Source organism: Phyllostomus discolor, chromosome 4 (assembly GCF_004126475.2).
Source record: "Phyllostomus discolor isolate MPI-MPIP mPhyDis1 chromosome 4, mPhyDis1.pri.v3, whole genome shotgun sequence".
Lineage (NCBI taxonomy): Eukaryota > Metazoa > Chordata > Mammalia > Chiroptera > Phyllostomidae > Phyllostomus > Phyllostomus discolor.
This window is the reverse complement of record NC_040906.2, coordinates 24,224,645-24,250,212: the sequence shown is the minus strand read 5'-3', so window position 1 is coordinate 24,250,212 and position 25,568 is coordinate 24,224,645. Positions and strand designations below refer to the sequence as shown.

At 40.4% G+C, this 25,568-nt stretch overlaps 1 protein-coding gene across 5 annotated transcripts in view; it reads right to left on the bottom strand.

Annotated features, from left to right (window-relative positions):
- Positions 1–4,206: 4,206 nt before the first annotated feature.
- INO80D (INO80 complex subunit D) overlaps positions 4,207–25,568 on the bottom strand; it is a 69,075-nt gene continuing 47,713 nt past the window's right edge. For 3 of the 5 annotated variants that reach the window (XM_036022992.1, XM_036022991.1, XM_028508747.2), the window contains 3 exons: positions 17,597–17,814; positions 17,027–17,184; positions 5,899–15,584 (listed from right to left, as the gene is read on the bottom strand). In XM_036022992.1, the coding sequence (XP_035878885.1) occupies positions 14,419–15,584; positions 17,027–17,184; positions 17,597–17,814 (1,542 nt within the window). In that variant the 3' untranslated portion in view covers positions 5,899–14,418. Of the gene's footprint in view, positions 15,585–17,026; positions 17,185–17,596; positions 17,815–25,568 lie in introns of all 5 variants that reach the window. The other 2 variants (XM_036022990.1, XM_036022993.1) reach the window with 1 other exon arrangement.

The window sequence follows — 25,568 nt, the reverse complement described above, 5'->3', positions numbered from 1 at the left end:
AGCCTTTATCGTTGCAGAGTGAATGAGGGAGCAAATAAACAAGGGCTACAACTCCGACAACTCCGAGTGAGAACTGTTAGACGTGTGGGCTTAGATGAGTTAAATGCACAGCCCTGGTGGAGGACGGAGGTGGAGGTACCCGGGAAGCAGCGGCAGGCGGGGGACCAGAGTCAGAGCAATCAGAACCGCAGACACAGGTATGATGTTGATCTCCAGGGCGGCGCACGTTTAAGCTGCGGCAGGCAGCTCAACGAGCCTCTCTCTGGAGCCCAGGTACAGAGGAAGAACAACAGAGGGGGCTGAAGAATGTGTTGGAGATGTGTTCAAATTTAGGGAGAGGAGGAGTTAGGACAAGGAACCGAGAAAAGACGTTACCTGAGAAATAAGTGGAGAAACAGAACGATGGAATGCCCTCCCTGCTGACTGACTGAAAGGTTAAAGAGAAGGACAGCCAAGTTCACTGCTGGCCCTGGGGAGAACAGCTTCAGGAAAACAAGGTGAAAGCTACACCACAATGGGTTAAAGAGTAATAGTGGGAAGATCAAGTATAATGTTTGGCAGTAAAAAGAAACGACAGCAAATGAAAGGGGGAAAACATAGAGGAAAGATTTTATTCTTAAAGAATTATCCATGGGCCCTGAGTGGCATGGCTCAGTGGGTTGGGCATCGTCAGGCAAACCAAAAGGTCACTGGTTCGATTCCTGGTCAGGTCACATGCCTGGTTTGCAGGTTCGGTTTCCAGTTGGGGTGGTACAAGAGGCGATAGTTTGATGCTTCTCTCACTCTCTTCCCCTATCTTTAAAAATAAATGGGTAAAAATCTTTAAAAAAAAGGATTATGGTACAGAGGGTAAGTACTGTGGGGTTCCATATTTGGCCTCTATGGATTGTGGAGGTAATGCATGGTCTGGCTCTTTTATCTCTTATTTTTATTTTTGACAATATTTTGAAAACATTTATTTAATAGAGGTCTCATCGTCCGAGTATATAAAGAACTCTTGAAAATGAAAAAGAGGAGACAATCTGAACTTTTAAAAATAGGGGGGAAAAAGAAACTTTCTCAGTGAAGATATATGAATAACCACAAGTAAGCACATTTAAAGATGTCCAAACGCATTTGTCATTAAATGCAAATAAAAGTCCCAAGAAGCTACTACACACCAGCTAAACTGGCTAAAACCAAAAACAGATGGGCAGGCACATGTGCCGTGGGGTGGAGAGCCATCCCTCATCTCACTCGCTGCCGGTGTGATGGTCTGACTCTTCGCGTTTGACTGCTTTTTAGTTTAGCAGCTGACATGCACACCTTTTAACAAAGGACCCTCCCCTAATACTTTATACTTACAATTTATTGTCTTAAATACTTTTTAACCCAAAGTATATTCTCCAGGATACAAGAATATATTTTGTTCCATTAAGTGTACTTTTCAGCTATCAAAGATGAAATGTAGAATTTTAGAATGTTATAAAGCAAAAGGCAAACATTTCAGTTAATGGGATTTCGGTAACTGAACACAACCTAGAGCACTTTGGAACTTGATTGGGTAAAAGGAACCCGGTCGATTGGTTACCTATGTCCTCTTGTATAATATGACAAAAATCAGCGCTCCCTAACCTAATCAGACTCCCTTTATCACCAGAAACTTCTTGCGCAAGCTCCTTGCCTGTCTCCATCCTTCTCCACTGCTGACCTCTGTTCATTTTTTCCTCCACTTTCCCCTGGATGTTTATTTTTGGAACTGGCCTATGTTGTTTGTATCTTCAATCTTTCCCTCTACTCATCAGATGAGCAGAACTACGATTGATCAAGTGGTTAGTATGTGCTAGGGACCACTCCAAGTGCTTTCCACGGCTGTGTCACAGAAACCTCCCAGGCTTTTTATGACTGAGGTGAGCAAAATGAAGCAGGGAGAGCTTGACTGGCTTACCCCACCCTGCTCAGAGTTCGTGAGTAACCGAGTCATGATTAGGACCAAGGAAATCTTGCTCCCAAGTCCACAGCCTTTACCAGTTGCTACACTGCCTTTCACCAGTTCCTCTAAGTCTCTTCAAATCTGCATTCCTTCCTTAAAATAAAAAAAAGATTTTATTTATTTCTTTTCAGAGGGGAAGGGAGGGAAAGAGGGAAACATCAATGCGTGGTTGTCTCTTGCGTGCCCCCTACTGGGTCCACAACCCAGGCAATGTGGCCTGACTGGGAATCAAACCAGTGACCCTTTGGTTTGCAGGCTAGCACTCAGTCCACTGAGCCACACCAGCCAGGGCTGCATTCCTTCTACTTAGGAACTTCTTCAGAGTACTAATTTCATTCAGTAATACTTACAGTGTGATGATGGCCAAGCACGCTGTCCTAGGAGCTGAGGTTTCAGGGTCTAACCATAGGGACACCGGAATGTGTCCAAGAGAGGTGAACAAGCCGTTAGAATGGAGTGTGAGGGACGAGAGCACAGCCACAGGTCCTCACTGGGTCAGGGTCAGCGTCAAGGGGAATTGACTTTCCTCAGTACCATCCATCCTATTTACTAGCTGGGGACTCTGGGGAAATTATGTGAGCTTTTTCTAGGTCTGTAAATAAATCAGGTGACCTACAGCAGTTCTCCAAACCCGTGCTTGTCTTTCTTCTTTGACCACTTACAGGGGCCTTCAACAGCCCACAAACTCTCTGCCCCTGACTTCTATGTCCTTCTGTGCAGCCAGGCCCTCTCTTCTGAGCCCTCACAACCGCGGCAGGTTAGCCATCTCACCTGGACACCCCTATTTCCAGCTCAAACTTTGTGTACTTAAAACACAGTGGCTCTCAAACTTTGAGAATTGAGTGGTGCTGCTGATGTCTGCCACTGGCATTGGCATTCTTCCAGAAATCCAGGGCGGACACTTGATTCACGCCCCGCCCCCTGCCACTCTCAGTCTGTTTCCAAGTCTTTGCAAACTCCTCCTTCCTTTACGTTTTTTACTGCCGCTAGTTTTTACTTCCTAACTAGCCTATCGTATAGCCTACTCCTAGCTCACCTCACTGGGTACGTCTCAGAATGTTAATTCTTTTAGAGAAGCAAAGTGCAATTTTAGAATGTATCTTAAACATCACTTGATTAATGACCAAGGAAAACAAGTCCAAATGCCCCACAAAAAACCATATATATATATATATATATATATATATATATATATATATATATGGTTTATATATATGTGTGTGTGTGTGTGTGTATAGAACCTCTACAAATGGATTGTGTGATTAATTTTTTTCTGCGAATTGTGTCCCAGCTTCTGTGTGTAACACAAAATCCCTCAGCAACAAAAAACAGCACAGGAAATGAAAAGTTCGATCTACATATTTAAAAAAAGTAAAATTCAATTCCAAGGAGCTACAAGGCAGGCACTTGGCAACGTCTTAAGCAGGGGTGTCCAACCTGCAGCCTGTGTGCGGTCCAGAACGGCTGTGAATGCGGCCTGATACAAAATTGTAAATTTACTTAAAACCCTTTTTTGCTCATCAGTGTTCGTTAGTTTGTGTATTTAATGTGTGGCCCCGAGGTGCCAAAAGGTTGGACGCTCTTGCAAGGTAGAATGTTCAAGGGTTTTATTTTTGTTTTTTAATTTTGGTTATACAGCACAAAACGGTTCTTGTACTTGTGAAGCTAAGGAGAGAAGGGTTTTTTGATTAAATGAATAGAAATTAGCTTGTAAAATCTCCATTATAGCATATAACAATTTCAAATGCAACTTCTGGTTTGATTTCAAGGTTGGCTACCACATCAAAGTCACCTTGGACGAAATTTAATTGATACACAGGTATTGTAAGTATTAATCATTGTCAGTCTAACCATAAAGAACCATAAATATGCATATATTTCCCTAGAGTTCTTGATAAAATATAAGATATAAAGAAAAATTACTCTAAGTACCTACCCTCGATTAGAAGCTTCCATCAATATCCAGGCAAAGGAAATTATACCAAACACAAGGATACTTCACAGCAAGATTTATTAATACATCCAAAAGAAAGAAAGAAAAATCATTTTGTCACACTATATACAGATAATACATACAGTGTTTTATACACATATTACATCAGTTTTTACACAAGAAAAATATACATAAAAATGTAAACTTTTGTATACAAAAACCCTTAAACAAATTAAACAAGGACCAGATAACAAAAGGAGACCAATCCATTATTATTTCATCAAATTTTTAAAACAGTTAATACAGTACATTCATTGAGATATATATGGAAAATGTGAGCCATCTCTTCTTGTTTAAAGGGAAATTACAAACCAAAAGCCCATTTCCCCAGCAACACTACCCCCAACGCCGCAGATACACCTTTCCTTCAGGACTGGGCAGCTCCCACCGAGACCTGCCAGTCTCATCTCACTCCCGCAGGCTGCGCAGATCCAGTGGCTCCTAGCCTTTGTGCACATAACTGAGCTCCCGGCCACCATTACCACATATACAGAGAAGACTCTCAGTTTGTAAGTTCCCTTTAAGCAACTTTTGTTTGTAAATATTTGTAATGTATGGACTGTTAAACATACTTGTGTGCCAAGGTAAATGAGAACACTGAGAAAGATGGGCTTTTGAGAACTGCTAGTCCTTGCTACCGTGCAGTTACTTTGTTGAGATTTCGAAACTGTGCAACCTGTCATTTACTGGTTTCAAATAAGCTACCTCACCTTTGATTTCCCACTGCAACTTGGTTTCAACTTACACTTCAGTACTCTAGTTAGTACCATACAATTGCCAAGAGGCTTTTTGTTAAAGGCTGCTTCTGATATCAAGTTCCAGCTAAGCTACTCTGAAATCACTCACACCGACCTCTATTTTAGTCTTCAGGGGTACTCTGACGCCACTGTTTTTTGTAATGTCTTACATTTGGGATTGTCCATCTACACACTCCTCTCTGTAACATCTTAACAATGCAATCTGCTGACAACTCATCACAAAATAAAATATTTACCAGTTCTTACTATTCTTTCATTCGGTGTGTGTGTCGAATTGACATATAATGAAAAATACTTGAAGCTGTGGGGAGTAAGAATTCAATCTATGTCACGTGCATGCACACGTGGAGTTCCTTTTTTTTAAAAAAATGTCTGGGAAGACCTGTAATTAAACAAATGCAAAACATGTTTAAGGCAGCTTCATGAGTGTGCTGCCTTCTCTGAAAGTTGAATTTTGAACAAGGCAGAATGACAATTAGGTGATATATTCCCTGCAGCAAGAGAGTAGTTAACTTCCCCCAGGCAAAATGATCTGGATGATCATTATTTATTAATGAAAGGAGAGGCAAACTGGCGAGTTCGGTTGATCTAGGAGATGGTGGATGACAGATACTAATGGAAATATTAGGGCTGCTTTATACCCGAAATAAACAGGCTGGTTTGTGGGGCACCGCTAGCTCAGGGAAAGGGGAAACGCACAGGGCTCCTCACGGGAGTCTCTGGCTCGCTCCTCCCATGGGGAAGGTGGCATTTTAAAAATGACAGCCTCTATTTCAATGAAAAAAAAAATAACAAACAAGGAAAAGATAAATAAATAGTGTGGATGTCTTTAGATGACACTTTTAAATGTTCTTTAAATAATTTTTGATAATGTATTTTAAATCATTACATACAACTGCCATTGCAGTAATAATATTCCAGTAGGGGCAGCATTTTGCTAAATGTAAAAGATTGCCATTTAAAACTCATACATATACATGTGTATGTACAGTATATCAACACCCTTTATATACATATATATCTAGAGAGCAACATTTCATTGCCTTGGAATATCTATGTATCCACTCCCACAATACATACTAAAGACATACTGTGTGAGTATACAGGAAAGTATATGTACACATGCTCCAACATGTATAAATACACTTTTGTCTGTGTGTGCATAAGAGCTTTAAAGGCACAATAGATAGGGATGCAAGTTTTCTAGAGAGCTGCAGCAAAGTTAAAACAATGTCACAAACGTGAGACAAGTCAAAAGGAAATATAGCGGAATTTGTTGCTCAAGAATTCACTAAAGCAGTTTCATCATGAGTAAAATGAGTTATAAAATTCAAGAGGCTTACGTGTCACTTTGTATGCTTTCCATTAAAACAAAACGGTAAATTTGTGATTAAATCAAAGTAAGATAAATTTTTAAATGACAACAAAAGAGAAATAAACCTAATAATAGTATCAATCATAAAATCAAATTTTTTCAATTTAAGTAAAATGACTCAATTATCTAGGTAAAAATCTTCAAATGAGTTTTGTTTAAATGTTGATTTTTGGTTGGTTGTTTTTGAGATAAAGATGAATGCCTGATTCTCAAAATTACTATAGAAAATATTATCAAAACTTATATTTTCTGGGATATTTTAGAAATAAAGATCTTTAAAAGAAGCAACTGAGAAATTAATGAAACTCACTTAACACAAATCCTTCTGGCTAAAATGGACACAATAAAGGAGAAAAAACACAATGATGTTTTAAATGTTGACAGATTGACCTTGAAGGTGGTGAAGATGAATAGTAGAACTGACAAGTAAGAATAGTTCTAACAGAAATTCAGTTATAATCACCGTGAACAAGACTATAATCCAAAGGATTTCCTCCGTCTGAGCGCGCCATGAAGATGGGCTCTTGACTGTCACCTCCTCCTGCTTACAGAATCATCCAGAATTTTCCACAGATGTATAATCTTGCTTAACAAAGGCTGTGTTTCTCTATTATACACACACATTTTTAGGGAAATATATGTATATAGCTTTATCTATACACACACATATACATACGTGTATATATAGATGTATACAAATGTATAAATAAACATAATACTTCTCAATCTTTCCATTGACAAGGCAAGTTCACATTCAGCAAAGTGCCACCACATCCCATATACACATCTCTATACAGATATACACAAAGGGTCTAATTTCACCCTTCAATTAGGGGGAATTTATTCCGCGAATCCCATTAATCAGTAACTGAAGGGAGAAATGGCACCAATACAAACTCCCTTCTTTCATTTGCATGCATATATACAAGAAATATGCAGATTTTTAAAAATCCATAAAACAAGAGTGAATGGAATTGGGAGATGCTACAAAAAATACAACTGTAAAAAAAAAACATATAAAGCTTTCCTAGGTCTTGACTATATATAAGATGGATGAGGCTTCAAAGGTAACTACAAACTCAGGTGTATTATCAGAAGTTGTTTTGACATAGTTCAAAGGACATGATTCTTTCATATTAAAAATAAACATGACCGGAGCATTTAATAACAACTCTAGTTTTAATTATTTTAGACCACCAGATACTTCAGTAATGAATGTACAGCAAAATGGCACACCTCAAAATACAGCAATGTTTAATTCCATACGAATCAAGTCAAGGGCAGCGTATTTTTTCCTATAGCCAAAATGTAGGGGGAGGAGGGCACGCTAACTTCACAAATAATAGCACAACTGAGTAACTTTTGTCCATTTTTGGAAATAACTGAAATCCTGTTTTGAGATACGCACGATGAAATGATCCCACCAACTCCTGAAACGAAGCAGCCCCTTCAAAAAAAATTGGCATTCTTTACAAAAGGCCTGTTATTTTCTAAACTTCACCAAGAAAAGATAATCAGCAATATTTTCTAACTCAGAGTATGAAGAAATCTATCGATGTAAAAAAAAAAAGATGTAACTGATTTCTGGTCCCATCTCCCCAATAGATAAACACAGTTCTTATTTTTATGCTCAAAAGTGAGAGGCTGGTCTTAGAGCCTGCTGTTTCTCATGTCATTTTAAAAACACAGTGTAATATAAGTTAATCAATATGCTAGACTAAAATGCACATGATATCAGAGCTAGCCTTTTCACATAAGAAAGCATGAAGAATTTGGTGTGTCTGTACAACAGAGACACTGAGAAGGTAACTCCAATACCCTCAACGAAGTCAGTCGTATTTCTCCGATACATTCCGTAACTTTTCTCTACTTTTACCGAAGCACACACTCATCTCTCACACACGTGCACCCAATGTATATTTCTGCATGTGTGTAAAAGCACAAACATATACATGCACACAAGAAATTTAATTCTATTTTTAAGTCACAGTGGGAATTCCTTAGTGAGGAGGGATAAAAAGATTCCTGAATAAGACACTGAGAACATCTAGACTTATTATTTCTCTATTTTACTTCCCAACTTACAGAATCAACTGTAAATTAATGAATGAATCCATAGGAAATAAAAGAGGTTGTAAAAACTTAGTTTACAAATGCCGGCTACAGTAGTTGGGAATTGTACTTGATCTATGTATTTCTATTTACCCTGTAACTAAGCATCTAGCCATCTTAAGTGTAAACCACAGATCACTTACTAAAGAAACATGATTCTCAACAGTTCTATGAGCAGTAATACATGGTCTAAAGGTGTTCTACATTTGGAGGCCCCAGGATATCCTTTTATTTTATATCTGCAAGGTAGCAAAGGATAGCTATACACCTTGACACGGCAGAGATCCAGTGTAAAAAGGTGCTTCACTAGTTTGTTTTGTCAAAAAAAAAAAAAAAAAAAAGCTCATATATAATTTTTTAGCTATTAAACACATAGGCAACGTAACTCATTACACTCAATACAGCTTTAGTATAAAACTTATAATTTATGAGGTGATGTTAATAGCATAAATTAATATACCTTTTCTCTTAAAATCTACAATAAGTTTTCTGAAAGCTCATTGGGGAAGGAGATTTTTAAATAAAAGTTTTAAAGCTGTGCATGATGGGAAGGATTCTGAATGCTGAAGCTGAGATGAGAGGCTGAAGGAGAAAGGAAAAAAGTCCTATGCAAGACACTGTGGGCTATGAAACCAAATGTTTTCTCTTTCTTGCGCTCTCTTCAATGATGAGTCACCTTTAGTTTCTTGAAAACTATTTTCTTATTTTAAAATCTGCCCTAATTTCCACAAGGAATCCCTGAGACATACTCAACACTGTACAGTGAAAAGAACTATCACTGTTGAGAGGAACTGATTCAGCCCTTCCAGGCAGATGAACACAACGTCCCCACCTCTCCGCTGGAGCCCACTGGACCTCAGTGAGGCAGGTGGAGCCACGTCAGGGCACATCAGTCCAATCCCCAAGCAAAAGCAACGGCGTGGCTTTTAGCTGCACTGGAGCCTTCTGCACTGCAGGTTGAAAATTTTTCCAAGGGGAACTTTGGGTGCATACAGAGCTTACTTCAGTGGTCCCCAGCTTAAAAACAACAAATAAAACAAAAAACGAGTGAAAGAAGAGGATTCTGTTACTCTCAGGCCAGGATCAGTACAGACTGTGGATATTGTGTGCGGGTACTCTTCAGGGCTGCGCTGGGCTGGGCTGGGCTGGGCTGGGCACGCAAGCAGGAGAGGGAAACAAAGGGAAGGAAAGCCGGGCTGCCCTGCAGAGCTCACTAAGAAAGAGTTAGACAGGTTTTCTTATTAGATTGTTTTGCAGACTAAACTTTACATCACCAAAAACTCTGCCATTGAAAGGAACCAAACATTCCCAAGATCCAGGACCTAAGGTAAAGAAAGCCATACCAAATTTGCGCTCTCTCTCAGGCCATATTTCCTTTTATTAGCTCTGTGTCACAGTGCAGAGAGAGGAAAGCTAACACACAGTAAGAGCTGGAGTAAAAAGAGAATTTCTGTTATTTGGAAATAAGGCTCTCTAAATTTCACCCACAATTTTTGCATTAATGAGACATAATTATTCATTTATGTTTTGTTCTCTTTCCTACCTCACTGGTCAGGGGGAAATGAGTATGTTCTTTACTGGTATTTTACTACAAATCTTTTGAAAGACAGCATTTAAAATCTTACTTTCATCTACTAAACATGGATTTTGGATCTCTCCAGAACATACTGGAAACCTTATAACATTCAAGATACTAAGAAGTCATTAAATTGTTTTACCTTTCTATAGAATGCCAGTGAAGATTCAATTCTTTTCAATGTATTAAGAGAGGGAAAAAATACCGAAGTTCTATCATATACATATATTCCCGTCCCTCACCCCTACCCCCTGGAGATATATCTGTCAGAAAAAAGGTCTTGGAGTGATGTAAATGTTGGTGATGAAAGAGATACAAATGAAGAAGACTGTTTGGTAAGACTACTATTTTCTTTCTAGGAATACTTTAAATTGCCTCAATAAAATAGAGAGGTCTGTTGACCATTTAGAAGAAATTAATATTAGATTATTGTATACATACCAGATTACAAACAGAATTTAATTGAATATTAAAAGAAGGCTAAAAAGAAAAAGGATGAAAATGGAAACACCTAAAAAAATTTTTTAAATGAATTTTAAACCTATTAAATAATTAGTTTAGTGTTATTAATAGCCTCATCTTTTTACAATACCAATCCACAACAAACCTTTTGAATTAACTTGGAGAAAAGGCAGCTGCCTCACACAAACACTGCTGAGGAAGCCTACCAACCATGGCCGGCACCCCCGAGACCCAAACCCACAAGGGGGGCTGCCGGCGGGTGTCCGTGAGCTGCCAGCACAGGACTTCCCTACAAGCACGCAAATTCCAGTGCCCGCGGATGAAAACCGAACGGTGCAGGCCGGCAGAACTAGGAATTCTTTCACACAAGAAGAACACCGTGTTGACAGGGTGTATCACAGACACCGTCCCTTTCCAAATCAAAGAACTGTCTTTGCTCCTCTCGGCTGTGATCATGTGTTGAGAACGGTCAAGAAAAGCTTTAGTGTCAGTCACAGAAAACGATGCTTCCTAACTTGCAGCTGAGGGACTGGGCTTATTTAAGAAGTAATTCTTATAAATAATTATTTGGCAAAGATAAAGTATTAGCTTTCTCTAGCCTGAAGCCACTCAAGACATTAACTACAGTTTTAAGAAAAAAATATTTCCAGCTTTATCTCCACACCTACTATTTGCTTCTCCTTAACTTATCTCTTCACGGAGGGACACTGGACACGCCACGCTGCCTGCCAACATGGAATTGCTCAGGAGGGAGTGTGTAAAGCAGTCACACCTCACACGGTAGCTCACTGGAGAACACAATCCTCCGCCGTGTAAGCTATGTGGTGATAATTAGAAAATCTTTTCATTGCATAGTCTGTTACTTGGTGAGTAAAGTGTAATTGCTATTAACTATTGTGAATTGTTTACTAGCTACATAACCTAACCAGATGTGCAAATTGCTAAGCCATTTTTAACAGAGGGAAAAAACAATGTCTTAAGTACTTTAATTAAAATAATATTAACAATTATGTAAAGAGAGTAAAGAAGAGAAAAACACATCTTTTCTTCGGATGCTATAGATCACAGCCAATGAGTATCATACATTAGAATGGAATTCAGATTTTCAGAACACAGAATGTATCCATTAACTGCAGCAACTCTGTAAATTCAATCACATTAACAATCTAACTGGCCTTTATAAATGGTCCCAAAGAACTGCAGAAAGAATGAACTTTCTTTACCACTACTTCTCATGAGTTTAACACTAGAATAAAAGGTAGCTCCCACTTATATTAGGACCTTATATAAAATGTTTTTGACTCCAGTATTGCCTTATTATAGCATAAGTGCTATTTTAAAAGATACTAGTTTTCATATTTCTGGGGTAAAAGACACTTCATTCCTTTCTCTACATATTAAGCAAACCTATTACTAATAGACCAGAATTGCTCCCTTAGCTACGAGAAAAACATAATGTGTATCTCTGGGTTCACAGGGGTTCTCTCTTCTGAAAAGGGACTCAAGAAACAGCAAGCGCAAAACAAATTGCAAGCTTGGGTATTAGTTTGGAAGTAGATGAAATGAGAGGGGGACAAATTTTTTTTAACTAATTCCTCAAGCCTACTGGTACTGTCTACGGGATGCCCTTTCTTCGGCTATTACCTGGGGCATCTACACAGAAATGAATGTACTCAAAGTTTTTGGTGCGAAGCTATAACTGGCAACATTCCTGATCACTTCTTGCCTCCTTACCAGAAAGCAGGAAAGGGCTTTTAAATGCACAAAAAACAGAAAATTGCAAACAATAAAATGTGCAACTTACTGCAAACTCAGCTTTGATAACTGAAGAATTTTAAGCAGCTCCCGCGAGGGACAAATAGCCAGAGAAGCTGAAAATGACTACCGTGACTTTCCCTTTGCTGTCAAAGAAAGGCTGATAAGAGAGTCAGTGCGCTGCTCTGCTACAATCTCTAATGAGTACATGATGGAGATGAAATCGTATTGCTGGGAATGGAGAGCTATTATAATGGGGTGTGAAAAGAGTTTAGCGAACTGACACCTTTGAGCAGAAGTAACTACTCAATCATTTCGTTACAGTACATTAAAATAAAAAAGCTTACTAACATAGGTTTCACAGGTGAGAAATGTTCAGTTGATCTGTTCTCACCATTCAGAATAGAAATTTATGGTGATACCAAATATAATTTTGCTTTGTGACATAATTTATAATTTAGAAATTTCTCAATCTGCAAAAAAGGCAAAGCTATTAAAAATAAATCTTCCAATCAATTATCATGATTTAAAAAAAAACTAAATATATTACAAACATATTTTTGGCCCACGAAAAGAAACTTCAATAAATACAAAATAGGGCATATAATGGTTTCATACAGTCATGTGACCTTTCCCCTCCAAAATCTCAGTCACGTAATATCTGCACAATGCCTGCTGATCACCATCATTCCTTTAAAAAGCAGAGAAAGAAAAGCTTTCAAAAGAAGGGACTGGTTAAAAGTAGCATGGCATAAAGAGAATACATATAGGAAGTAGGAAAATACATCCAAATCTTTACTTATTGAAAAGGAATTAAGATCAAATATTCCCTGACAAATGAAACATTATATCACATCATTAATAGATACGTTCTCTCTACCTCATCTTTTAAAATATATATGTAAATTAGACTAGACTCAGGTATTTATACCCAATGGTTATCTCAGGGGACAGTGAACTGTCTCAGCAAAAGCAGGAGACAGCCGCCTTTAAAATCTAGTTCCGCCCTTCTGGGGGAGGGGGAGGGCCGGGGAGAAGGCAGGTAAAAAGGAAACTCACATACTCGTTTGGTAGCCACCAATTTACTAAACTACCCAATATGAATTTTAAGCCTAAAATCTTGGTACTTTAAGACAACTTCCCTAAACTTAAAACTTAACCACTTGAACTATTTTAAAAGTACCAAAGGATGGATAAAATTTATGTCTCATTTCCATAATCTGTTTTTGAAAAAACTTTAAAATGTGTATCCTTCAGATAGTACATATCACTTCACAACTGGTACACTGATTCTACAAGTGTCTGCAACATTTTACAAATCTTACCAAAGAAGCACTACTGTAAACATGAAAAATTCAAAAGCAAAAGACGGATCAAAAAGTTCACAGATGCCATCTTTCCAAATCTATCTGACCTATCCTGCTTTTCACACAGAAATATTTTCTTTAATTACACCTTGTGAATGTATTCCAAGACAGAGGGACTTAGGAACAAATGCATGTCTAAAAGGCAATATAACCAGCAGACCTCAGTATCTCAGCAACCCCACAGTCATTCCAGGCAAGCTTTTCACGACATCCCCACGGCACTGCCGTGAATTCACCTCTTTTGTGTTCCTGGCTAACTCAGCAGAAAAGGGTTGCACTACTCCCGTGACCAGACCACCACCCTCTCTATTCAGGAAACTTAGTTAACTCAGTGGGTGAGAATGACCAGCCTTATTAGGGCTGTGAGATGTGGGAAAGAAGAAAGAGCCTTATATACTCACTCATTCGGAAAAAAAAAGAAAACAATGGGACAGCTGTTTCCTGCCCTGCACAAAACACACGTGTGGGTGCACACATACACATAGGCAGTCAAAAGACCAATTTTTTCTTTTTAATTAAACATGATCACAATTAGGAATGGAATCCTGGCCTCACGTGGTATTTAGCAGTTGGTGCTAAGTCAGAGCCTTGATCTGCCTCTACATACCACTGGCTATGTCTTACACACAGGGACTCGGTGACTAGGATCATTCTATCTGGAACCACCTATGTAAAGACCCGGTGAGAGAATGGAAAGCATTGATCTGAATACTAGGAAATAGTAAAGGGCACTGGTAATCTGAGGTATCTTCCACTTCTAGGACTTGCTGCTGAAAGTCAATTCTATGCAGTCACTGTGCTGAGCCACTGAGGAAACCATGGGGGAGTGAACCTGCCAGGAGGGAATGAGCACCAGTGCGCGGAGCACATGTGAACACTGAAGCGAGGTCCACTGCAGGGCAACTTGTTTAACTGGAGAAGGGGGTCCCCTCGAGTCCCCATCTGTTATTTTTAAAATCTTCTTTAGGAAAAGGGGAAGGGGCGATAAGGAGGAAACAAAGATAGAAAACACCAGGTTCCCCACTTGCCTGCAAACACACAGACACGCTCAGTTAGGGGAGGTAAAGGGAGAGGACGCATTATTGGTACTTGTAGCTGTGGCACCTGTTACTGTGAAGCCTGTAGGAGGGGCTATTGAACTGTGGCTGGGCTGCAGGTCCTTGGGAATGCCACTGTGAGAACTCAGCTGGTGGCCGAAGGCTGCGCTGAACTGAGGGAGTTGCTGCTTGGGAGAGGTGGAGGCCATGAGTTCCGCAGAAGGCCCCATGCCACTGAAGCTGGTCTGCGGCAACCCCGGAAGCACGCTGGAGCTGCTGGGGGTCACGGTGGCGAAGGCAGGCTGTGTGGTCTCTGAGTTCGAAGTGGTGGGTGGCGTGGATAGGGAAGTGGAAAGAAGATGTCCATCTGCGTCCAGAAGGTTGCTAAATGGAGAGGGATCTCCAAGGTTGACAGGGAGATTGCCCCAGTGAGTTCTGGGGTTGACGACTCCTCCAAGTGGCACCTCAAGTTGGGGTGGGAGCAAGTGCTGTGCCATGATGGGCATCTCTGCTGAAAAGGTAGCTGCCATATTATCACCAGAGTAAGATGTCGTGTGGGGAGAGGTGATATGGTCACTGTAGGGAGACGGCACGTGCTCACTATCATAATGGCTTCCATGGGGCGAGGAGTGTGAATGATCACTGCTGTATTGCTGTCGTGAGGTGATTAGGTCATCTGCCTTGCTCAGCAGCTGGGCAGGATGTGGCCTCTGGGAGGCATGGCTGCCATCATGAAGTCCATGAAACTGTCCTGGGAAGGCTCTCTCCCCAAGTGCACTCTGGCTGATCAGAGTGGCAGAAGTAAGGCCGACGTTGGCTGGGGCAGAGAACTGCCCCTGGATCTGCCCTGCCAGGGGTGTAGGTGGGTTAGACAAGGTAGCAGAACGGAGCAGGTTCTCATCCAGCTCTAGACTAGAAAAATTATCATGGACTATGCGCCCATTCAACAGCTCCCCTAGGTCCGTGTTGACTTCTCGGCTCAGGGACTGAATTCCTGAAGCTCCAGTACCTGTGGAGAACACCCCCATTCCTCTGTCGGACAGCTCCTGGACTGGCACACCATCTGACTGGGTAAGTACCCCAATGGTACTCAGGCACTCGAGAGAAGTTACAGCCTGCAAGGCCCGTTCAAGTTCCTCAGCCTCTTCGGTCGTTGGGAGGAGGTCTCCATTCTTTCCTGAGTAAATGAAAGCCACCAAGAATCAGCAGAGCTTTTACATGTCCCACACTACAAAACACACACATCTGAATCACCCTCGACAGCACTCTGTGAGACAGAGGTCCTGCAGAGAAGAGGAGTTCGCAAGGACGGGACTGGGAGGAGAAAGTGAAACGTGAGCCCACAAGAACAGGTCTGAAATGTCAAGTTGTGCTGGAGCTTGTACCACACCTTTAGTTTATTTATCAATAAGCTCTCTTATCACAGTGTTAGGAAGAGCTGACTTTGAGTGGTATGCAGATAATGTATTACAGAATTGTACACCTGAAACCTGTACAATTTTATTAACCCATGTCGCCCCAATAAATTCAGTTTTTTAAAAAGTGTTTCATTCTTGGGAATTCTAAGTACTACTAATTTAAAACTCACAGTGGCTACTTGAACGTACATGTTTTTACCTAAAAGTTTTATTGAAGCCATTAAAATAAAAACCACCCTATCAGCTCAGAGCTGAGACAGAGGCTGCGTAGGGGGAGCGGACAGAGCTCTCCTGCCCTCCGACTCTCCGGCCGGGGGCAGCTGCGAAGGCCAGGGCGCGGACACCCACACGCGCGCTGGAGCACAGCACCGGGCACTCAGCGCACTTCGCAGGTCGTCTCCCACATGCTCCTGTGCTGCTTTCCAGTACTTCCCTCCCAGTCTTCATTTCTCTCACATTTCTAACTAGTCTTTATAAAATGGATGCCCTGGGCCCACACTGATTTCACTTCTAATATTAAAAAAATCTACTGAAATTGATTAATCAGCACATAATATAAGGACCATTCTGAGGATATAAAAGACTTCCCATGAAAGCACCAGAGAATTGGTGGGATTGAGCTGATTTGGAAAAGCACACTTTAACTGAAGTACAAGGTAGGGAATTAAAATCAGGACACGTTCTAAAAATGCTTCAATAAGCCCAAGTTGTAATGTCTTTGCTTTACTCAAAAATAAACTCAAGTAAAATGACTCATTTTAAAAGAATGAAGTTATAAACCTAGCTATAAAATTGCACAATCCTTACCTTCAGAAAGGGTAAATTAGCCCATGCAGTATCATATTTTTTTGTCTACACTAGAAGACATTACACGTGAGGAGGGATTTTCAAACACATCTCAGAAAACTATTTTGCGCCCTGATGGGTGTGGCTCAGTGGGTTGGGCACTGTCATGCAAAGCCAGAAGTTGTGGTTTGCTTCCCAGTCAGGACACATGCTGGGGTTTCGGGCTGAGTCCCCAGGTGGGGCCGTCTGAGAGGCAACTGATCAATGTGTCTCTCACACAGCCACATTGCTCTCCCTCTTTCTCCCTCCAATCCTCACCATCTAAAAATAAATAAATCTTAAAAAAAAAAAAGATTTTCCTTTTTAAGAACTCATTTTAAAACCCTGTTTACTTGAATGACAATATGGACCATACCTTCAAAAAAATCAAAATCCTGTAAGTCATCAGGCAGCCGTGGCAGGACGTCTGAAAAGTCCTCCTGGTTCAATTCCAAGTCGTGTGGAATGTCAGTGATCTCATTGGCAATGTCATCCGGCAACTCATCAGCACTCAGCTCTGGCGTGGACGGGCTCCTGGGGAAGATGACATGGTTGGCCCCAGCACTCCCTTTTACCTTCGCACCAATGTCACCGAGACAAGTTCCTCCAAACAAGGAAATGGAAAACCCTAACTCGAAATGTCTCCTTTCCTACTTCAAGAGAAGGCAATTTGAAAGCAACGTGACAGACCTCACCATACACCATCACATTTCTACGACTTCTATCCAGGTACTGACACAACCACTTCAAGATAACATTTTTAACTTCAAGTCAGTATAATGAATTACAGTTTGGTGTATCAAGTGTGTCTTCACAGTTCAGCAGCCTGATATACCAAATGGCGTATCTGCAGCCTAGGTCTGACACTAGACAGTAAACGAAACTAGGCGCCCCGAGGACAATCGGAACACGTAAGGGGGACGTGAACTCGGGCGCCGTCACTGACCGGATCTGGGAGGCCTCCACTGGCAGTGAGACGCTGGTGGGCATGCTGAGGTTCCCTTGGGGGACTGCAGGGGGAATGGGTTTTTGGGGTCGACGAGGTCCACGCCTTCGCTTCTTCTTGTGTTTTTTGGTAAGTGCAGGAGGCTTGGTTTTTTTCCTGGGTTTCCTCTGCTGCTGGTGCTGAACTTTGCGGGAGCTATCTCCTCTCAAGAAATTATCCTTTGAAATGAATAAATGGGTATTTTTAAACTGAGATTGGGAAAAACCTGACAGCTACCTAAAAAAATACTTATGGCTCTTAATATTTTATATAATGCCTAAAACACACTGTATACCTAAAACTATGTATAACAATAATAAATGAATAGAAACTCATTTTTATTTAATTCAAATCAATTCAATATATACATATAGTTTATCCCACATTTAAAGACATTGTGATGAGTGCTGTAGTATAAAACATTTTTTAATTTAATTTGCACTCAAAGAATTTACTTTCCTATGGGAAAAACATAAATATAAGTATAATTAAGTACAGGACAGAGAAAGTTGTGCAGTAGTGATATAAGCACCTTCTATGGCTACACAAAAGAAAACACACTTATTTTTAGTTTTGTTCAATTAAAGGACAAGTAAAATTTTACATCATCGGGGTCAAGGGGAAGCCCAGTCTAGGCTAAAGAAAATGGCATAAACCAGACAAAAAGAACAGCAAATAAATGGGTTTGGCTAGTACTTGGGGCATACTGGAGGATGAAATATAAACTTAAGCTATTAAAGAAGCTTGGTACCAGATCATGTATGACTTTGACTACCCCATTAAAGATGTTAAACTTGTTTTATAGGCCACGGAGAATGGTATTTGGTGAGAGGAGAAGCATGACTTGACAAATGTTTTAATAGGATTAATACCCTTGTAAGCAGTGTGAAGGGATAGCTAAGTGAATGAGGCAACAGTTCCCAATCAGCAGGCCAGCTCGACAGTCCATACAGGGTAAAGAGCTAAAGGCAGAATGAGTGGGAATGGAAACGCAAGGGCCTGGCAAGACAGAGTTCTCATGATCTCAGAGTTCTCTTGGCTATGGTGAGGATGGAGGGAAAATAAAGCTCTGAAATGTCTCCAGGGTGACTGTGAGATAATGATACCATCAGCTGGGACAGAGAACACAGAACAATACAGATTCAGAGGAAAAGTGAAGGAATCCAGTTTGGCTCACACACAGTTTGAGGTCTGAGATGTCCAGGAGGTAGAAGAAAGCAGTATTTGGTGCCCAGAAATAAAGAAACGGATATGTAGACCAGGAAATCATGACAGTTAAGTCCTTCAAGTAACTGACATGGGTCAGGGAGACCAGATAAAAAGAGGAGACAACGAAGATACAACTTATAAAATTGCTGCAATTAACTTCTGGTCAAGATGGAAGGTAGGTAGACACACTTCGTCTCCTCGTGCAACCACAAAAAGCAATTACAACTAAATCTCAAAACAAATTAACACCCAGAACTGTCAGAGAACTGTACAGGAGCCCGACAACCTGGGATTTAAAGAAGCCACATTCACCCCGATGGGTAGGTGGGGGGAAGACGTGGAGACTCAGCAGAGAGGCGAGTGGACGCGGTGTGGTGCAGCGAGGCAGCGGCGGCGGACCTGGCACAAGCAGTCCTACACTCCCGCATGGTGGATAACGATCATGAGGGATACTGCGGGAGTGAGCAATCCTACCCCCAGGCCAGACTGCACAGCCCAGGGTCCTTGATCCAGGGTCCCACCATCAGAAAGATAAACCACATAACTTCTGCCTGTAAAACCAGAGGGGGTTGGGTGGGAAGAAACTGCCGGATTTTCAGAAAACTACATTTAAAGGAGTTAAGTTCGGTCTTAAAACATACACACACCCACACACGCTGGGATTCAGCACCAGGGCAACAGCTCGAAGGGCGCCAGTAGCTAACGGAGAGTGGGTGAAGTGACTGGAAATGGGGTCAGTGCTGGGAAAACCCACAGAAGCTAGACAGCTGTACAGTCCCCTCCCTAAACCCTCCCCCAACAGAGAGGCACAAGCAGTGAAGCGTGTTGCCCCGCCCTGACGATTACCTAAGGTTCTGCCCCACACAATCTACAGGTGCCTTGTGCAGAGACTCAAAGAAGTTCTACTGAATACACAGAAACAAGCACAGGGAGGCTGCCAGACTGGGAAGACAAAGAAACATGGCCCAAATGAAAGAACAGAACAAAACCCCAGAAAAAGAACTAAACAAAGCAGAGATAGCCAACTTACCAAATGCAGAGTTCAAAAACACTGGTGATCAGAATGCTCAAAGAACTCACTGAGTATGGTAACAACGTAAAGGAAGAAATGAAGGTTACACTAAGTGAAATAAAGAAAAATCTACAGGGAACCAACAGTGAAGAGAAGGAAGCTAGGATTTGAATCAACGATTTAGAACAGGGGTGTCAAACTCATTTTCACCAGGGGCCACATCAGCCTTGAGGTTGCCTTCAAAGGGGCAAAATAATGTTAGGACTGTGTAAATGTAACTACTCCTTAACTGTTAAAGAACTGAAATTATATTCGGCCCTTGGAAGGCAACCATGATGCTGATGTGGCCCCTGGTGAAAATGAGTTTGACACCCCTGATTTAGAACATAGGAAGAAATAAACATTCAACCAGAACATAAAGAAAAAAAGAATTTAAAAAAAACAAGGACACTATACGAAGACTCCAGGACATCTCCAAACATGCCAACATCCAAATCATAGGGGTTCCATAGAAGGAAAAGAGGAAGATTAAGACATTGAAAACTTATCTGAATAAATAATGAAAAAAAAAAAAAAACCTCCTCCAATTTGGTAAAGGAAACAGACATACAAGTTCAGGAAGCACAGAGAGTCCCAAACAAGCTGGACCCAAAGAGGACCACACCAAGACACATAATTAAAATGCCAAAAGTTACAGAGAAAGAGAGAATCTTAAAAGCAGCAAGGGAAAAGCACAGAGTAACCTACAAAGGAGTTACTATAAGACTATCAGCTGATTTCTCAAAAGAAACTCTGCAGGTAAGAAGGGGCTGGCAAGAAGTATTCAAAGTGATGAAAAGCAAGGACCTACAATCTAGATTACTCTATCTAGCAAAGCTACCATTTAGAATGGAAGGACAGATAAAGTGCTTCCCAGGCAAGGCAAAGCTAAAGAAGTTCATCATCGCCAAGGCATTATTACACGAAATGTTAAAGGAACTTATGTCAGAAAAAGAAGATCAAAACTATGAACATTAAAAGGCAACAAATTCATAACTATGAACTGAATAAAAAAATAAAACAACCAAAACAGGAACAGAATCATAAGTATGGAAATCATTTGGGGGGGCTGTTATTAGTTAGAAGGAGGAAGGGGAGAATGGGAGAAAAGGTGCAGGGATTAAAAAGCATAATTGGTAGGTACAAAATAGACAGGGGGATGTTAAGGACAGTATAGGGTATGGAGAAGCCAAAGAACTTACACACATGACCTGTGGACATGAACTAAGGTAGGGGTTGCTGGAGGGAAGGTGGATACCAGGCAGAGGGGGGCAAAAGGGAAAAATTTGGACAACTGTAATAATATAATCAATAAAGTGTACTTTAAATAAAACTGCTACAATTAAGGGAATAGGCAAAGAAAGAAGAATCAGAAGCTAACATGCGAATACCATATTTCATCAATTTCATGACACACAGTTTAATATTTTTGCACTGGGGAGCATTTTACACAATCCCATCTCACAACTGCTGTCAGCCAGATGACAGTCATTACAGCTGGCACAGCCTGCACACACGCTCAAAGCTGGTCACAGCTCTCGGTGCTGTCACTGTTTGAATGAACGTATGTGCACTGTTCATTTTATATGTACAGGAAAAACTGTTGTGCAGGCAGGAAAATACAAAGAGCAGCAGGGTATAAAATTGTTATTGGTGAAGCAAACATTCAGTATTGAAGAAATGACCGCAGTTCCATTTTTTTTTTCAAAGCAAAAATCTAATGAGAAAGGAAAATAACCACAGAGGAGACAAAGCTGTGTTATAGTGGATGTACGTAGAAAACACAGGTCAAGTAATTCAGCTGGAAGCAGAGATGATATAAAAGATAAAATCAATGTCTAAGTCTAAAGAAGTAAGTATAAGACAAAAATTGTAACTGATAAATACACTGTGCAGCACTTTTTCTTTCTGGGTGGTATATAAAACAAGAGTTGTTTTTATTGTACATCTTTGATTTGGTGAAGTCAGCAATAACATAATTAAGTACATAAAAAGAGAGCAGACAATAGTATCTAATGACCAATAACTATTACTAGCATCAAATAAATTCAAAATAAGAATAAAATTAAAGCATAAATTCAAGAAATCTAAGAGAAGTTTAATCCCAGACAAATAATTTAATTCAAACACAATTATAGACTTACATCAAAATGCACAAATTCATAAAACAACCAAAAAAGGAGCTGTTTCCCAGCCTCTGTAGTTCTTTTTAGCACAAAACTTAAGGTCTTCTTTCATCATGTCCCTTATTTAATTCAACACATAGTGACTGAGCAACTAGCTTAGTGGTACCCACCAGAGTGGTAGGCATCAGTTCTATGCTTTCCCTCCAGTGCCAATGTGGATCTTGGATAGGAGGAGGCCTACCTCTAAGTTACCGAGTATTACTTGGCTCTGGTCCTAGGCTTGGGTCTTATTCTTCCAAGCTAATGCCTCACAGCCCAGCAACATTTCTGGTCATGTGCCAGGTACTCCACAGACAACTGCCCACAACTGAGGCCCTGCCTCACTCCTGTTCGTCCTTCACTCAGCTCCCCCAGAGAGCCAGAGCTCCTGTATCTTAGAGGCTTTCCTAATGCCGACTGCTCATTTACCTACACTATTACGAACACTATTCACACCCAACTTTGTCACTACCTCATTCCACTTATATGTCAGGAAAATAATGCACTAACTTACCATCTCTTGTGTGGTCTCCTACAACATGTGCTATCTGCCAGTCTGGACTTCCTGCAGCTTAAGTCTCTTCTACGACTGCTGTCCTACCCAGCGACCAAGTCCAGTTCCACCTAAAGCTTGACCCCTCAAAGCTACGTGCCAAACCATTAATTTATCCAACATCTACTAAATGAGCACCTTTGTTCTAAGCACTGGGGACATAGCAATGACCAAGAAATGCTCCTGCCTTTGTGACGCTCTAGTAGAGAGATACAGACAATAAACAAACTCATTAATAAATAATGTAGTGTTAAGTAGATTTTTTAAATGTTAGAAAAAAACAAGGTAGAGTATGAGAATAAAACATGACAGGACAGGGGGAGGTGAACAATTTCTTTGATGAAGTGACAACTGATCAGAAACCTGAATGAAGTGAAAAAGTGACGCATGTATAAATCTGGCAGAGCATTCTAGGAAAGGTAAAAACAAGTGCAAAGCCCCTGGGGTGGGAACATACTCAGAGTGTTCAAGAAACAGCAAGAAAGCAATGTTGCTGGAACTCAGGAAATATAGGAGGGTGTTAGGTGAAGCCAGGCAGGTTGTAAGAGCCAGTGGCTCACAGGACATGGTAGGAACTCTGGATATGAGTCTCCATGTGATGGAGAGCCACTGGAAGGTTTTGATCAGGGCACTAAAGTGAGCAGGTCTATATTCTGCTCTAAAGGCTACGTAATATGTAATTCCATTTATAAGATCTTCTGGAAAATGTAAAATTATAGGAACAGAAATAAATCAGTGGAAAAAGAGAAAAGGGTTGACTACAAAGGAGTAGAGGAAGAATTTTGAGGGATGATGGAACTGTTCTGTATCTCGATTATGGAGGTGATTATATGACTGTACGCACTGTCAAAACTCAAAACTATACGTCAGAAAGAATGAATTTTAATGCATGTAAATTCAAAGATAGTGGAATACACACACAACCTTCTGTGGCTGGTATGTGAACAATACACCTGGATGTGGCGCGGGACGGGGGTGGCCCAGGCAAGAAGAAGGGAGACCAATTGGGAGACTATTACAATACGGACAAAGACGATGGTAGCCAAAGTTATGATGGTAGCAGTAAAGTTGATAAAGCGTGTCTGGACTCAAGACACACAGTTTGAAAGTAGAGTCAAGAGATTTGCAGTTTTGGCTGCCTAGTGTAAGTCTCTCAAAGTGGGGGAATAATGGGGTCAAGTGTTTGCCGAATACTTATATAATTATAACCTAAAAACAGCTCAAACTAGTGCCAGATTTTGTAACTGCAGAGAAAACACCATTTTCAAAACCTGGTAAATACCTTTTAAAACTCTGATTAATATTTTATTTCTAGTATACAAAATGTGTATTATTTTATGGCTAATTTTACTATACTAATTCAGCCTTATGTTTGCCTACCTGAATTTGCCTAAGCAGGAATATTTAATCAACTGGAAAAAAAATTAGCCGCTTACAATTTCTTTACAAGAATTCACATAATTTTTGTTACTATGTGAATTCAACAAATGCTCACCTTACTGAGTCAACAAGGCACATCTGAAGAAGGCTCCTTAGTTGACAATATTTTCCTAGTCTTATTAGAAGCATGCCAAACAGCCTAACTTAAAAATCAAAACACACAGCCGGGATGAGTGACCTCAGCGGCTTGAAAGCCGCAGTGCCCACGTTACCAAGGGGCATCAGTAAAGACCCACAAAAGTGGTTTAAGAACCTAGGAATAATTCCTTAATCACGATAAAGCCTACATGAGCTAACAAAAATGCCTACATTTTAAATGTTTTTAAATTAAAATGGGAAAATAATCATTCAACATTTGTGTATGTAGTTTAGTATACAAAATTTCAAAATATACAGCCCAGCCCTGGCTGGGGTAGCTCAGTAGTGGATTGAGCGTGGGCTGTGAACCAAAGCATCACAGGTTCGATTCCCAGTCAGGGCACATGCTTGGGTTGCAGGCCACAGCCCCCAGCAACCTCACATTGATGTTTCTCTCTCTCTCTCTCTCTCTCTTTCTCCCTCCCTTCCCTCTCTAAAAATAAAACAAATAAAATCTTAAATATATATATATATATATATACACACAACTCATAAAGAAAATTAAAAAACAGAAGAGGTCCTTGGCAGAGAATAAGCCCATAAACGAAGCACAAGGAAACGGAGGTCCAGAAAGCATGTCTTCTGAGGCCTTGTTAAACATTTAGCCGGTGGCAACTCGAGGATCACAACCTTAGACGGTAAGACCTACCTGGCCCTTCGATTACCCTGATGCACCTTGAAAACGTAACAGGTTTACAGAGGGCGAGAAGCGCCTTACTCGGCTTCTCAGTACACACACCTCGCACAATACCTTGCAAACAGCAGAGGAACTCCTTGAGTGTCCGATGGGTGAAAACAATAAAAATGCCACTTTTTTAAAGTAATTACATAAATTAGATAGTTCACTAATTCAGACTTGTCTCTTTACTAAATTTTCCTGAATTAATTAGGGCTTATGATACTAACATTAGCAAAAGCAATGATTAAGTTCAGCAGAATTACAGAAAGGTTTGGCTTCTGGCCAAAACTCTATCAACTATCCAAGGCATTCCCAGAACTGTACATAATACAACAAAAACCTAGAGAAATAAGGCAAAAAGGAGTTTGGGAAATCTATGATTAACAAGAAGAGAGGTATAGAATGTTACTGTATATAACAAGGAGAGAGGTATAGAATGGGGATAGATAATAAACAAAATAACCATATTTAACTATTAAGACTATTTTTGTTGTTTATAAATGAGGGTATGAAATTGAATCAATGGGTCATGACCAACATTTTATTTTTAGTAAAAAAGAACAAACTAGAAAATATTGGGTACTAAAAGCATTGTTTCATAAAACTTCTTTCAGTGATTTATATACATCCATAGTTTGTACTAAGTCACAAAATAATTGTGACTATGGACAGCTATCCGAAGTTTGCGCCTCTGCTGC